General features: G+C 55.2%; 2 protein-coding genes across 2 annotated transcripts; both read left to right on the top strand.

The window, feature by feature from the left end:
• Positions 1-3,403: 3,403 nt before the first annotated feature.
• On the top strand, positions 3,404-8,080 carry LOC107321407 (protein DGCR6). Its single transcript, XM_015878290.1, has 5 exons — positions 3,404-3,590; positions 4,572-4,732; positions 4,935-5,035; positions 6,801-6,941; positions 7,425-8,080. Exons 1-5 carry the CDS (start codon positions 3,481-3,483, stop codon positions 7,506-7,508), a joined length of 597 nt encoding a protein of 198 aa, XP_015733776.1. The 5' UTR covers positions 3,404-3,480; the 3' UTR covers positions 7,509-8,080.
• Positions 8,081-9,945: 1,865 nt separating this feature from the next.
• On the top strand, positions 9,946-15,249 carry SLC7A4 (solute carrier family 7 member 4). The gene is made up of 5 exons (XM_015878282.2): positions 9,946-10,386; positions 11,419-12,424; positions 12,528-13,204; positions 13,563-13,671; positions 13,826-15,249. Exons 2-5 carry the CDS (start codon positions 11,443-11,445, stop codon positions 14,017-14,019), a joined length of 1,962 nt encoding a protein of 653 aa, XP_015733768.1. The 5' UTR covers positions 9,946-10,386; positions 11,419-11,442; the 3' UTR covers positions 14,020-15,249.
• The last annotated feature ends 239 nt before the right edge of the window (positions 15,250-15,488 follow it).

Genomic DNA, 15,488 nt, shown 5'->3' with positions numbered 1-15,488 from the left:
AGCATCCTGCCCACAGGTGACCCCAGAAGAGCCTTATCATCCATTGCATCCCATGTGCCCATTGCAGCCCTCACATCCTTTGCATCCCTTATATCCTTTGTATCTTTTTTGCTCCTTGCAACCCACTGCATCCTGCTGAAGCTCTGCAGCCCACTGCACTCTTTGCATCCTTTCCGCCCCTTGAAGCCCTTGCAACACTTGCAACCCACTGCATCTTTTGCATCCCTTGCGCCACCCCCTTGAGTTCTTTGCACGCCACTGCATCTTTTGCATCCTTTGTGCCCACTGAATCCTTCCCATCACTTGCAGCCGGCTGTAGCCTTTGTATCCTTTGAGTGCCTTGCAGCTGGTGCCCCTGTGATGCTTCCATCTCCCACTCCATGCCCACACTCAGGCTGTCCATAGGGTGGTATGAACATGTTCCCCAGCATCACCCAGCCCTGCTGACAAATCTGCTCTGTGGGCAGTGCGGACATGAAGAGCTGTGGGGCCAGAAAAGCCCCTCCAGCCATCAAACCACAACCAGCTCCTCCGTAGAGACCCTGTGTTCTCCATGGGAGCCCCTAAATCCAGACCTTAGTTTAGCTACAGCTCAGGCTGAAATTCCCCTTCAGCTCCTGAGGCCATAGCAGGGGAACACATTTACTGCACAGCGCTCTCGTTAAGTTTGGATAAACCCAGCATACCCAAGGAGGTGGCTGTGAGGCTCCCGTGGTCCCCCTCACCCAGGGGATGAGCATGCAGGGGGCTAAGGTTGGATATAAGGCTACAAGAGGTACCAGAGGTGGTGACCACACACTCAACACACCGGCTGGCAGTGTGCAGAATGTGGATAGAGGAATAGATGAACAAATCCCCCCACGCCCTCCAGATCCCCAGCCCAACCCAACACTGGGATCTGGGCTGTGGGCGCCATGCATTTTGGCTCTTGGTCTGTGCCCTGGCCCTGCCATGCCCCCAGGCTCTGCATCACTTCCCCTCATCCTCTACCAAGAAGGATTTGGGCTTGTTTATACCATTGTGCATCGCTCTCTTTTGGCACAACTGGCCGCCCAGTGGAAACCCACAGCAGCTCCTGGCTCCAATATGGTGACTCAGAGCTGTGGTGACACAGCCACTGCCCCACGGGGGACACCGGGTTCTGGCAGCCATCTCCTGTGGATGGATTTGTGCTTGGCTTTCTCTGGAGGATTGCTCCTAATTGCAACGTGCTCTGTTTGCAGAAAGGAGCTATTGCAATGCACGCATGTGCGCACTCTGCTCTCTCTGCCCTGTTTGTTTGAATCGGGATCTCAGCATTTCTGAGCAGGCAAGCACGACCTCCAGGGGAAGGCAAGAACCAGGCTCCCTTCCTCAGATGTCCAGGGTGCAGTGGGCACCTGTGACTGCATTGTCCTGGGAGATCATAAGCTTCCTGCAGGGCTGTTCCTGCCGTGAAGCCTCTAAGTCCAGCCTCCAGGCTCTGCAAAGAGATGATGATGCGGTATGAGATGAACCCCTGAGCCCCCAAATCCAGCCCCAGGCAGCACAACCCATGTGCTGATTGTGGCACTGCTGCTGATGCCATCTCCCTGCTGCCACCCCAGCAAGAGCCCACACTGCCTCGGGTCATCATACCCCTGTCCCCATCCCCATAGCACTCAGGCAGCTCCAACCCCCAGCTCTGGATCAGTGCCTCCATCTGCCTTTCCCCATTGCTGCCCCAATCACCTCCCAGCCCAGCACAAAGGCAATGCTGGCCCTACGCACCCCAAGCCCGCTGCCTTATGGCGCACACACCAGCTCAAATATCCTTGCTGGTTCCCACAAGCAGCTCAGCCTTTCCAAAGCTCAGCCCGCGAGCCGGGAGGAGGCAGCACCCTGAGCCTGCCAGACTAATGAGAAGCGCATGGGACCCACATCTGGTAGCGATTGAGCGGGGAGCAGCGTTGGGAACGGAGGAAGCACATATTTCCTGCAGCACAAAGGAAGGGAGAGGAATGTTCACAGCAGAGCAGAACAGAGTTGGGGCCCTGGGGCGCAGGTCCTTCACACACGCTGCTCCTTCACTGGGGTAGGGGCACAAAGGCACGAGCGGCATCAGATTTGCAGACCTTCGTGCTGCCAATGGGGTTATGCTCCCACTAGAAACAGACTGGGAGCAGAAAACAGAGCCAGCAAACTGCCTCTCTAGGAAGGGTTATGGGCTGGAGACATCAAGGCAAGGGCTGCTCTATGCTGCAACAACAGAAGTGGGACAGGGACAAGGCAGGGCTGTGCTCAGCAGCACATGGTACTACAGCACCACATCACTTGGTCCTGTGCTGGTACTGGGTGGGCTCCTGGCTCCCATCCCTGCACACTGAAGGCTGATGGAGGATTTGCAGGTTGCATAGGCCGTGTTTTCCATCCCTTGGAAGCTCAGCTGTAAGCAGGCAGGCTCTGCTCCATGGCTCTGCCTTTGGCAGCTGCAGATGAGCATAAAACACTTTGGCAGCTCCTGAGAATGGGGTTAGGAAAATGTAGGTGGATTCGCCTGTTAAAAATACACCGTGAGAGGGAGAGGGATCCGTCAGCATCCCACCCAAAGCCTGGGATTTGGAGATCACCCTCATTGGGTGGAAAAAGGAGACAGCCAAAAAAACCAAAAAGGACGACTGATATTCAGGGACACTACAAGGAAGCCCTATTTCCCTGGGGATGTTCTATGTTCTTCTTTGCCCAAGGAGGCTGTGGATGCCCCATCCCTGCAGGGAGTCAAGGCCAGGCTGGATGTGGCTCTGGGCAGCCTGGGCTGCTGGTTGGTGACCCTGCACACAGCAGGGGGTTGGAGCTGGGTGAGCACTGTGGGCCTTTGCAACCCAGGCCATTCCATGATCCTCTAATGCAAACACTTCAGCTCCCATTGGGCACACAATGCAGTTCTTAGGAGCTCTGAAGTCATATTAAGAATCACTCCTTAAGCTTTCCAATGCATTTCGGTGCCTCTTTCATTTTGCTAACTCAAGGCAGGAATCTCTCCACGTGGACCCCTGGAATTCATTTAAAACTCAGCTTTACAAGGAACCTCAGAAATACCGATCTCATTACCTGCTCACAAACACACCAAACACTGTCGTTCCAACCCACCATTTGAAGTCGAAACCAACTTAATACACTCCATGTGTTCGCAGGAATTAAAAGACAGATCCCAAAGCTGCGTTTCCCCACATTTAGGCCTTACGGACTCCATCTCTCCTCCCCCAGCCGGCGATTCCCAACCACACCACACAGGGACGCGGTGACCCAACAATCCCTGCTTACAATGCCAAGGCTCAGCGGGGCCGCTCCGCCCCTATAGCCCGCACCGCCCCTATAGCCCCTATAGCCCCTATAGCCCCTATAGCCCCTATAGCCCCCATAGCCCCTATAGCCCCCATAGCCCCTATAGCCCGGGGAGGCTCCGCCTGCCCCACCGCCTGCGCCTGCGTCAGGCCCGGTCGGTGTGTTGGGCCCAGTGGGATGGAGCGGTTCGGCGGTGCTGGGTATGAAGTTGCCGAGCTGTCCCGGCAGCAGGAGCGGCATTACCGGCTGCTGTCCGAGCTGCAGGAGCTGGTGAAAGCGCTGCCCAGGTGCGAGGGGTGGAAGGGAGCAAGGGGGGGGTAGGGCGGAGTGGTGACTGTCGGCTACGAGCTGGGGCTGCAGCTCAAAGCCTGGGCCCCAACCCCGAACCCAGCCCCGGTTCTGAGCCCTGAGTCCAAACCCTGTCCTCAGCCTCAGCCTCAAATGATACCCTTGTGTCCAGCTCTGAGCTCCAATCCCAGCTCTACACCCCAATTCTGAGCCCTAGACCTGACTGAGGTTCCAACCCCCAGCTCTATACCCTGACCCAAACCCCAATTCTGAACTCCAACCCTAACTCCAAACCCTGACCCTGAACCACAGTCCTGACCTCAGTTCCAAACCTCTGAACCCCAATTCCCAATCCTAATCCCAACCACAACTCTGAACCCCAACTCCAAACCTCGACCCAAACCCCAAATCTGAACTCCAGTTCTAATCCCAGCTCCAATTGTGGATTCTGACTCTAATTCCAAACCTTCACCCAAACCCTAATTCTGAACTCCAACCCCAACTCCAAACCCTGACCACGAAGCCCAGTTCTAAATCCCAACACTAATCTGATTGCAACTCTGAACCCCAACTCCAAACCTTGACCCAAACCCAAACTCCAGTTCTAATCCCAGCTCCAGCTGTGGATTCTGACCCTAATTCCAAACCTTCACCCAAACCCCAATTCTGAACTGCAACCCCAACTCCAAACCCTGACCATGAACCCCAGTTCTAAACCCCAACACTAATCTGATCACAGCTCTGAACCTCAACTCCAAGAAAGTTGATCCCAATTCCAATCTCTATTACGAATCCAACCCCAGTTCCAAATGCTGACCCATTTCCAAGCCCCCAAATTAATCCAACCCCAACTCTGAGCACCAGCTCCAACTTAACCAAACTCTGACCCCAGTTCCAAACCCCAACCTCAACTCTGACCCCCAATTCCAAGCTGTAACCCTGAACCTAACCCTAACCCTGATCCCGCTGTGTCCCTGCAGCTCCTGCCAGCAGCGCTTGTCCTACACGACGCTGAGCGACCTGGCGCTGGCTCTGCTGGATGGGACGGTGTTTGAGATCGTGCAGGGGCTGCTGGAGATCCAGCACCTTACTGAGAAGAACCTCTACAGCCAGCGCCTCAAGCTGCATAGCGAGCATCGTGGTCAGAAGGGAATAGGGTTGGGGTTGAGGGACATGGGGGGCACTGGGGTGAGATGCTGGTGGTGGGGTTGAAGGACTGGGTGGGGGTGAGAGAGGTGTAATGGGAGGCTGGGTCACTGCAGGGAGGCAATGGGGAGGTGTGGGGATGGGGTGGTGGTGAGGTGGTGGTGCTGTCCTGATGCTGTCCCCATTGCTGGGTGCAGGGCTGAAGCAGGAGCTCTTCCACCGGCACAAGGAGGCCCAGCAGTGCTGCAGGCCGCACAACCTGCCCCTGCTCCGTGCTGCCCAGCAGAGGGAGATGGAGGTAAGGGGGGAGCAGGAGGGTGCAGCCACACTCAGTGCCCTTCACACGTTGTCCCTGGGGGTTTGGGGACATTTTGCTGCAAGGCAATGTTGGGTGTCCCAGTGCTGGAGCTGGCACAGTGTGAGGGACATCACAGCCCATGGGAACTCCAAAGGGTGAAAGCAGACAGTGCCCAGAAGCTGTGATTTACTCAGTTGCACTGATAAGGGTAGAAATAACCTGAGGTTCCTAAGAGCACAGATTGATTCCTAGTGTTTCCCAAAGCATTTCTGGAAAAGGGCTTTGGCATGAGAGGGACGTTGAGTCCCAAAGGCCCAAAGATCCTCTTATCTACACGTCAGTAGATAAGATAGAGGTTATCTTAATCCGTGTAATTTCAATGGATGTGTGAAGTTACTTTAGTCCACAAACGTGTAACTGTTTAAATGTTGGCTTTCTCCTGACCTTTACCCATAATAACCACGGTGTGAGAGCCCTTTTGTTTCCACTTCCCTTGTGTTCTATTGAGGTGGCTGAAGTCAGGCTGGGCCTGTATTAACCATCCCTTTTCCTCCTGTGTGTAGTGTGTTGTAGCAGCCTCTGTGGCTCAAGGACCAGCTGCTATGGGATCCTCTGTGATCAGCCCCACAGGGAGGGGTAATACAAGATATGGTTTGGGGATGCCCAGCTTCCAGATGGTATCTATAACCTTAAAAGTAAAGAACTCAATTGGCCTAGCAGAGCAGCTCACGAACCACCTGAGCTGAAGCAAGGCTTGTGTTTAAGCCTTACTTTTCCCAGAGCCTTTGGTGCTTTTCTGTGTCTCAGAATTGAATGCCTGGCTCTAAATAACGGTGCTGCCATATCCCTATGGCTTGAGAAGGAAGGCTGTCATTCATTGTCACCCAACAAGATCCTGCTGTGTTCTTAGAGCCTCCCACAGCACCTGATTTCTGGTGTCTCTTTGAAGTAGCAGCTGATCTCCATGTTCCAGGTGGAGGGGGGGATTTACACACTGCTGTGTGTCTATGGCAAAGCAAGTTCCAGCTCTGCCATCCTGTGCTTAGGCAGCTTCTATTGTTCCATTTGGTCTGCTGTAAGTGATGTGGTTTTCTGCTAAGGCAGAGCAGGAGGGCCTGCATGTTTCTGATAGGGGCTGTTTTGGCAAGTCCTCATTCGATAACATTCTGTTTGCTAGGAGCAGAGCCCCAGCAGGCCGTAGTTCCAAGCAAGGCTTCTGCTTGCCGTTGTCAACAACAAAAAATAAGCTATGCTTCCTGTTGCAGAGTTGGGAGTGGAGGAGTTTGGCTGCATAGTGAATCAATGGGAGCTGGCTCTGATGTGCTGCTCACAGGATGTGGAGGCATCTGAGCTGGCTCCTGTGTTTCTTAATGATCTGTGTCACTCCCCCAAGTCTTGCTGCTGTTTCAGCAGTGCTGTGAGGGATGTGTGACTTTTGGGCTACTGACTTCTTAGCTCGTGTATTGCTGGAGTACTTGGCTACAGCCTGTTGCTCCTCAGGAAAAGTCATTCAGATCACAGTCTGCTGCTCATGATCTCTTTCCTGGCTCCAAAATGCACTAACGCAGGTTAGTCCCAGCTGTTTCCCTGTGCTTTGTAGTGAGAGGCGGCTCACTGTAAGGCATGGCAAGCACCCAAGGTAAGAACTGAGGCTGTGCTTGCTGCCCTCTGCTGTCCTTGGAAGAGACAAAGTCATCGGAATTGGAGTGCTTTAAGGATGTAGTAACTCTTTGGTTTTCAGTAAAAGATCTAATTGTCTTCTCAGGCTGTGGAGCAACGAATTCGAGAGGAGCAGAGAATGATGGATGAGAAAATAGTCTTGGAGCTGGACCAAAAAGTTATCGACCAGCAGAGCACCCTGGAGAAAGCTGGGGTGTCTGGCTTCTACATCACCACCAACCCACAGGTCAGTGTTGTTAGCGGTGAGGGTAAGAGCTGGTGGTGCTCTTGTGCCAATGACACAAGTTTTAGTCTATTCTTAATGAATTCTGGCTTGGAAAGAGTGATTATTGCTCCTTTGCCCCATCAGCTGATGGGCACCGTGCCTCTCAGCAGGGGAAATGCAGTCTGTGCTGCATGGCTTTGTGAGCTGAACATGAGCAAAGAACAAGGTGGCAAGAGGAAGGAGGATAAGAGAGCTGTGTAAGCTGCTGGTGGTGGCTATAGGAGGGGGTGATCTCAACTCAACGGCAGCTGTGGAAAATGGGGTGCTTTAGAGAAGTGAAAGAGGGGATTGTATCATAGCAGTGTGTTGCATGTACCTCCTTGTCTTCTCCTGCAAAAGGATCAAGCACTAAATGGTGCCATGGTACAAATGAGCCCTTTCTGCTTCCTGCAGAAGGGACTGGGATCTTCTTACCCTTGCATTAATGTCTTTCTTCCTTTACAGGAGCTGACTTTACAGATGAACTTACTGGAGCTGATTCGGAAGTTGCAGCAGAAGGAATCTGAGTCAGAGAAGGCTTTTTCCTGAGCAAGACAAAGTTTTCTTCTGACTCCACTCTAAAGAATAGACTTAATGCATTTTGTTGTGTGTTATATTAAGAAGAGGCCATTGGTCAGCAAGTGCAAGTTGAAACCCTTAGGTTACCTTTAGAGATAGACCTCTAGAGCAGAGGGGAGCTGAAGAGCTCCAGGCTGCCCTTCCACTCATCAAAGCAAGGAGCACATTGCAATTCCTGCTTTGTTGCAGTGGGTTGCTAAGACAAGGGCTGACAGAGTGTGAATCTGCCACCTCCAGCCTGCAGCGTCATCTCTAAACTGTGATCTGCCCTTCTGAATCAAGGAGGAGGGTTTGATAAGGGATGGGAGAGGTGAGTAACTGTCCTATCAGACAGGAAGCAAAGTGCAGCTGCTTTCCTTTGCAGCCTCAGTGTGCAGTTAGTTGGCAGATAGGGAGAAAGAAGTCAACATTATGTCTGCAGCAAGATGTGTTTCTTGTGTGCTGAGGCAGAAATAACAGGCAGATGCTTCACAGAGAGACATTGAGGTGGATAACATTGATGTCTCCTCTGAGTTCTATTAAAATCCTGTTCTGAACTGTGATGTGATGGTGGTGTTTTCACCTGGCTCAAGTAGCCAGAAAGACACGAGAGCTTTTGCTTTGTTACTTTAAAACAGTTCCAAATGGGTAGAAATATTCTGCACTGCCTTCTGTGGCTGCCATTTTCTGAAGGTCAATGATCACACTTAAGATTTTTCTATCCCTGCTCTGGGTCTGAGCTGCGTTAAAGCTGAGGAGCTGAAGTGGTGCTCAGAGCTCTCAGGAATGAGCTGATGAACACATTGAGCCTCAGGTCTTGGTGCACAGAAGGAATGGGAGTGCTTGTGTGTAATCAGGGCTTTGTATGTGCAAGAAATGTGTGTGCAAGCAATGTGCCAGCTAATGTGCAGCGTTGGCTGCTTGCAGGAGATAGGATGGTGCAAGGCAGCATCAGAAAGCAGATATTTTCATGGATGAGTGGCTCTTCAAGTCAGAGCAGCTGCTGGAAGTGGATCAAGGACTTCTACCATCCTGTGCTGAAGGGCTTTGGTGACACACATCACTGCTTAAAGGTTTTGCAGCATTTCTACAGGCAAGGATTGTTTTTGGGAGGTTTCTCCTTTGTGCTGCTGGTTTTGCTCTTGCCTGCATCCTCTGTTATTACTACAGCAGCCTCTTCTCAGCAGTATTAGGAGGTTCAGTGCACAGTTAATTACTGAAGTTAGGAAATGGGTTCCTGCCCCTTATTCAAGGTACTGTAAGCCTTTATGTCCTTACAGAAGCAGATGGCTGAAGCCAGAGAAGTTTTCAGCAAACTGAGGCCATCACCAACTCAAACAAGGAAACTGCAAAGGTGCCGGCAGAGTTTGTGGGTGGTTTTTTGGCTCTGCTATAGATGAACACACTGGAGCTGATTTTCTGCAGCGCTGTGAGAAGCAAAGAGGCTGGAGCTGTTGCTCCCATGCCGTAACAGAGCCGGCAGTGCAGCTGGAGGAGCTTGGAGCACCTGCAGGCAGCAAATGCAGCAGCTTAGCATTGCTGTGCAGCTTCATAGCCCAGCATTGAGCAGAGCAGAGCCCCCAACACAGGGCATGTGCAAGGCTCTGCCACCCACCCCAGCTTTCTCCAGGGCTGTGGCATCTGTGGCAGTCTGCTCCGACAGCACCATGACAACAGAGCTTCCTGCTCCCACCATCTGGTTTCGGTTGCACGTGGCTCTGGCAGGCAAACAATCCCCACTGAAATTTTCCATGCCTGCAGCCTGCTTCAGGTCATGGGTTTTCTTTAGTCCTTTTTTGTTCTTGCTTTCTGGTTGAGGTGTGGAGCCCTCGGATGTGGTTCAAGTGGTTGGGAAGGTTATTTTAAGAGAATTAAAGCTCCTGGTGTAGCTCGTGATCAGTGGCCCTTCCCATGGGACTGGCTGCAGCTCTTCTGCAGTGGTGTTAGATCTTAGAGTGACCCAGAGGTGCTGCCCCAGCTGGAAATGCAGCAGTAAATGGCTGGATTGCTGCTGGCTCTGCTCCTGGGCAGCTCTTGGGTGCCATAGGAAATGCTTGGCTGGGGACCTGCTGTGTGCCTGGTGGCATCTCAGGTGGCTTTAGATGCCAGGAGCAGCGTGGGGAAACACTGCACAATAGGATCCAGTTCCTCTGGTCTGGTGGAAGGTGAGCAAAGGCATACAGGCCAGAGGAGCAGTGAATGATTGTAAGAAGAAACAAGATGAATTTCCTGCTGTCTTCTCTGCTTTGCTGAGCAGACCAGGGCAGTGTGGGCCCCTCCAAGGGGAGGATGTAGATTCAGTGTGGGTGAAGGTGAGTTATATATATATGTATAGGTGAGTTATATATATGTGTATATATGTGTATATATATATATATATACACATATATATACACACACACACACATATATATATGGGATCACTGAATATTGAAGGACAGACACCGAAGTATTTGGGGTGATGGCTGCCAGGCTCACAGAATTATCAGCATTGGTGCTCAGTAGCTGTCATGGGATCAAATGCTGCGTTAAGAAAGGCAGAAGAAGGCTGTGAAACCACCAGCGCACCCACATCCAGCGGCGGCTCCTTCATCCCAGTTCAGTGCGGGGCTCAATGGGGACCTCAGTCTGAGCTGCGAGCATCACTGAACCGAGGAGCTGTAAAGGACCCGCGAGCATCTCGGCGTCCACCTCCTGGCTGCACACGGATCTACCCCAGCGGACCCACCAGGTGGCAGCCGCCCACCGTCGTGTCGGAGGTGGGACCGGGGCGGAGCGCGGCGGCGGCGGTGGCGGTGCGGAGCAGGTGCGGGGCCGGAGCCGCACGGACCTCCCCCGGCCGCGCCCGCGGAGCTGCCGGGGCGCAGAGGTGAGCGGGGCCGGGATGGGGATGGTTGGATTTCGGGGTTCGATGTCTGGGTGGGATTTCGCCTTTCTCCCCTCCCGGCTGCAGGCCGGAGCCAGGTTTCCCCCCGCGTCACCGCGCAGCCCCCGCCCTGGCTCGGTACCCGCACGGACAAAGGGCGGTGGCGGCGTTGCGGGCGTGCCCTGGTCCTTCTGTTGCCGGTGACGGATGCGGAGCTGTGTGCGTGTCACCACGGCCTTGTTCCCGTGGATGGTGCCGGGGGGACCCGGCTGTGGATCGGAGGTTTTTGGGGGGAGCGGCTGGTGAGCCGTCTGAGCAGGGTTTGGGGGTCAGGGAGCAGCCCCCGAGCTGCAGATGGAGCCCGTTGCGTCGTGCTGGTCCCATGCCTGGCTTTGACTCCTGGGAAATGTCCGGCGCAGCCCCTGCACGACCCCTCGGTGGGTTTTCCGACCACCAGGGCTTCCTCTGAGCAGGGTGGTGCTGGATAAGCTGCCAGACAGCAGCACGGTCTGCTGTGCCCCGTGTGCGTTGGTTTGTGTTTTAACAGCGATCTTTGGATAGGGAAGGGTGGGGACATGCTGTACTGGGGGTGCAGCGGTTCCCCTCCACCTGGTTTCCAGGCAGGGCTTCCTGCACAGTGCCTAAATCAGCACACTGCAGCGCTGACCCCACCACGTGCTACAGAGCTGGGGATGTTTGTGCTCAGCAGGTCTGAACCCAAGGAAATATGTGACTTCCCCACCCTGTGCCCAGCTCTCCTGGGCTCTGCCAATGGATGGGATTTAGGCAGTGGAGGAGAAGCACAGAGGCTGCTCGGTCACAGAATCATTAAGGTTGGAAAAGATTTCTCATATCCCCAGCCCACCCCCACCGTGCCCACTACCCACATCCCTCAGTGCCACATCCCCACAGTTCTTGAACACATCCAGGATGGTGACTCCACCACCACCACCTCTCTGGTCTCACATAGCAGAATGGAACCAATGCATTCCCAATCTGCTGCCGTGCTCCTCACGCCTTCCTGCTTCCCACCAGGTCTCCCAGCAGGGCACCTGCAGGATGGCGAGATGGCTGCCCCGTTCCACGGACCTGACCCGCTTCTGCCAGAAACTCAACAGAGTGAAGACCTTGGAGGCCGACATGATGGAGACGTCCTTCAACAGGTGCCTTTCCACCATCGATTTGACACTGCTGGGAATCGGGGGCATGGTGGGCTCTGGGCTTTATGTCCTCACAGGCACCGTGGCCAAGGAGATCGCCGGCCCCGCTGTCATCGTCTCCTTCATCATTGCTGGCTTCGCCTCCCTCCTGGCTGCTCTCTGCTATGCTGAGTTTGGGGCCCGAGTGCCCAAGACGGGCTCTGCCTACATGTTCACCTACGTGTCTGTGGGTGAGATTTGGGCTTTTCTCATTGGCTGGAACGTGTTGTTGGAGTACATGATCGGGGGCGCAGCGGTGGCCAGGGCCTGGAGTGGTTACCTGGACTCCATCTTCAACCACAAAATTAAGAACTTCACCGAGACCCACGTTGGCTCCTGGCAGGTGCCCTTCCTGGCTCACTACCCTGACTTTCTGGCAGCTGCCATCTTGTTGGTGGCCACCGCCTTCATCTCCTTTGGGGCCAAAGTATCCTCCTGGCTCAACCACGTCTTCTCAGCCATCAGCATGGGTGTCATCCTCTTCATTCTCATCATGGGCTTCGTTCTCGCGCAGCCCAAGAACTGGAGTGCCCAGGAGGGAGGCTTTGCCCCCTATGGGCTGTCAGGCATCATGGCCGGCACGGCCACCTGCTTCTACGCCTTTGTGGGCTTCGATGTCATCGCAGCCTCCAGTGAAGAAGCCAGGAACCCACAGAAGGCCGTTCCCAGGGCCATCGCATTCTCCTTAGGGTTGGCCACTGGTGCCTACATCCTTGTGTCCATGGTGCTGACGCTGATGGTGCCCTGGCACACACTGGATCCTGACTCTGCCCTGGCTGACGCCTTCTACAGGAGGGGCTATTCCTGGGCAGGATTCCTGGTGGCTGCTGGCTCCATCTGTGGTGAGTGTGGGTTTGTGGGAGGAGGTGGGAGAGCATGGGGTCAGGAGCTGGTTTGATTGGGGCCCGCTCTCACATGGAGCCTTTTTCTCTGCCCACCCCTCAGCGATGAACACGGTCCTGCTGAGCAACCTCTTCTCTCTGCCACGCATCGTCTATGCCATGGCCGAGGATGGGCTCTTCTTCCAGGTGTTCTCCCGGGTGCACCCACGCACACAGGTGCCCGTCATCGGCATCGTGGTCTTTGGGCTGCTCATGGCCCTGTTGGCCCTTGTCTTCGATCTGGAGGCTCTGGTGCAGTTCCTGTCCATCGGCACATTGCTGGCCTACACCTTTGTGGCTGCCAGCATCATCGTGCTGCGCTTCCAGCAGCAGAAGGCGGATGGCCCGGCACAGCCAGCCAGCAGCCAGCCCAACCCTGAACAGCGTGAGGGCATCGCTGCCCCCGAGCAGAAGGAGTACGAGTCCTTCTCCGATAAGCTGCAGCTGGTGGGGAGTGACAAGAGCAAGGAGCACCGTGAGCCAGGGCAGCTGAAGGCGGCCTTTGAGCCCTACCTGGAGTTTCTCAGTGACTTCTACCCAGGTGAGGTGGTCACGGTGGCTGTGGTGACCCTGATGGTGTCTGCTGTCTGCCTCTGCTCCATCTTGGTGTTTGGCAACACCCACCTCCACCTGCCCACCTGGAGCTACTCCCTGCTGCTGGTCCTCTTCAGCCTGGGCTTCGTGCTCAGCCTCCTCCTCATCTGGGTGCACGAGCAGCAGCACAGCACCCAGACCTTCCAGGTGGGTCCCAGGCTGATGTTAGTGGGAAGATGCTGGGGGCAAATTCTTTATTCAGAGGGTATTGAGGGTCAGGGCCAGGCTGCCCAAAAAGCTGTGGATGCCCCATCTCCAGCAGTGCTCCAGGCTACGGATGGGCCCTGGGCAGCTTCAGTGGGTGGGAGCAACTAGCCCAGGGCAGGGTTTGGGGCTGGAGTGGGCTGCAAGGTCTCACCCAATCCAGTTATGCTGTGATTCTATGCCTGGCATGGGGTATTGGTGTCAGCAGCATCACCTGGGGTGCAGGTGTGGTTGGGTGGGAGTCAGTCCTGTGGCACAGCCATTGCAGGCAGCCCCTCCCCACTAGCTCCATCTCTTGCAGATCCCCCTGGTTCCCCTGTCTCCAGCGCTGAGCATTGTCCTCAACATCTATCTCATGCTGAAGCTCAGCTACATGACATGGCTCCGCTTTGCCATTTGGCTCATCCTTGGTGAGTGCTCCCAGAACCCAGAAACCATCTCTCCTAGTGAGACAAAAGCACCTACTGCAAGTCCTGGGACCTGATGGCCAGGCAGAGCCAGGACCTCTGTTTTAGGTCTTGTGCTGCTGGGTGGGCATGCTGACCTCTCTCTCCCTTAATCCAGGCCTGCTCGTCTACTTTGGCTACGGCATCTGGCACAGCAAGGAGAACCTGCGGGAGCCACGACCACAGAGTGTCAGCGCCCGCTATGTGGTGTTCCCCAGCAGCAGCCTGGAGGAGACAGTGCAGGCAGTGCAGCCCAGCTCTCAGCCTGCTGCTGGGCTGCCGGACACCGACACCACTGAGGACAAGAGATGACGCCCATGGGAGGGGGCCCTGTGTCTCTGGCAGTGCCCACCCACCCTCTGGACCCCTCTGCTCTGCCTGACCCTTGTGCGGCGAGGGCTGCCCGGGTGTGGGGCTCCATCCAGGCATGCTGCTCACTCTTCCCTGCAAAGCGTGGTGGAGCTGGCCCCTTCTCTCCCAGCACTGGGGAGCAGCTCTCTGCCCCCATCCCCAGTGCCCGTCGTGCTCAGAGGGATCCTCATCCCCTGTGCCCACCCAGATGCCATGCAGCAAATCCCCTTGTTCCAGCCCACCCCCACTGCCCTGCATGGATGGAGGATGGAGACAGGCAGCATACCCACCCCAGCCTCATCCTGGCTTCTGCTGCAGCCCTGCTGAGCCTTGTGCTGCTGTTCCCTCTGCCTTGACCCTCTCTGGGGCTTTTCCCCTTCGATGCCAGCACTGAGAGGCACGAGGAGCAGCCAGGGCCACACGAGCTGAGGAAGGGACATGGCAGCATGCAGGCAGAGACCTCATTTGTAGGTAGGACCATGGGAAGGGTGGCACAGCCTGTGTTGTTCCCCTGTGCCCCAGCAGCTGCCACACCTCTAGGCTTGGGTGCTGCCTTTCCCTGGCTCCCAGGGGCTCAGGATGGGCTCAGTGGATGCTTTTTGGTGTCATTCCCCCAGGTGCAGGTTTTAGAGGGTGCTGGAAGAGGCTGCCAAACCCCTCAGGCTTTGCAATGCGGATCCTCTGCCCTGCAGCATCCCAGCATTCTCCTATGGGTTCATGCCCTGGTAGGAGCTGCTCCTGTCCCCTGCCCAGTCCCCCTGGGGGCTCTGCACACCTGCAAAATGCCCATGTCCTGCTCCCCTTGCACTGTCACTGCTGCCCAACCCCTGTCCTACTGCAGCCCTGCTTGGCGCCTCCGTGTAGTGGTTGTGAGCAACGGGCTGACCTGATCACCCCCATAAACGCTGGTTCTGCAATGGCTCTGGGTGCATGTGCTGTGTTCCCCTCATAGCCACTTCTTCCCAGCTGTGAATGGTTTTTGGCCGGAGCTGTGAGCTTGGGGCAGGGAGCTGGAGCCCTATGGGTGCATAGAAGCGTTGAGCCCCAGTGCCTGCTGCAGGGACAGGGCTGAGCAGAGCAGTGTCCTGGCACTGGGTCTGTGCTGTTGCCCCAGAGCTTAGAGAACGTGCAAACCCAGCGTCAATGATGTGAATTAAAGGCAAGCCACTGGATACATGTGTGGCTCCAGCATGGCCGTTGTTCTGCCTTATGTGAGCTGTCGGTGCTTAACCAACCCAAATGCAGTTGTAAGAACACAGAGAAACAGTGCTCACCTGTAATAGTGATAGCAGCCGTGGGGACCACGTGGGCTGTGTGTGGGTGGGGAGTTGACGTGGCTGCAGGGAATTAAGGATGGAGATGTGATTAGTGGCAGCCTGGGAGGAGCAGTGCCCTCTGCAGCACCATTGGGTTGGTTAGAGCCCATACCC

This window comes from Coturnix japonica, chromosome 15, assembly GCF_001577835.2.
Source record: "Coturnix japonica isolate 7356 chromosome 15, Coturnix japonica 2.1, whole genome shotgun sequence".
Lineage (NCBI taxonomy): Eukaryota > Metazoa > Chordata > Aves > Galliformes > Phasianidae > Coturnix > Coturnix japonica.
This window is presented reverse-complemented; position numbering and strand designations above follow the sequence as displayed.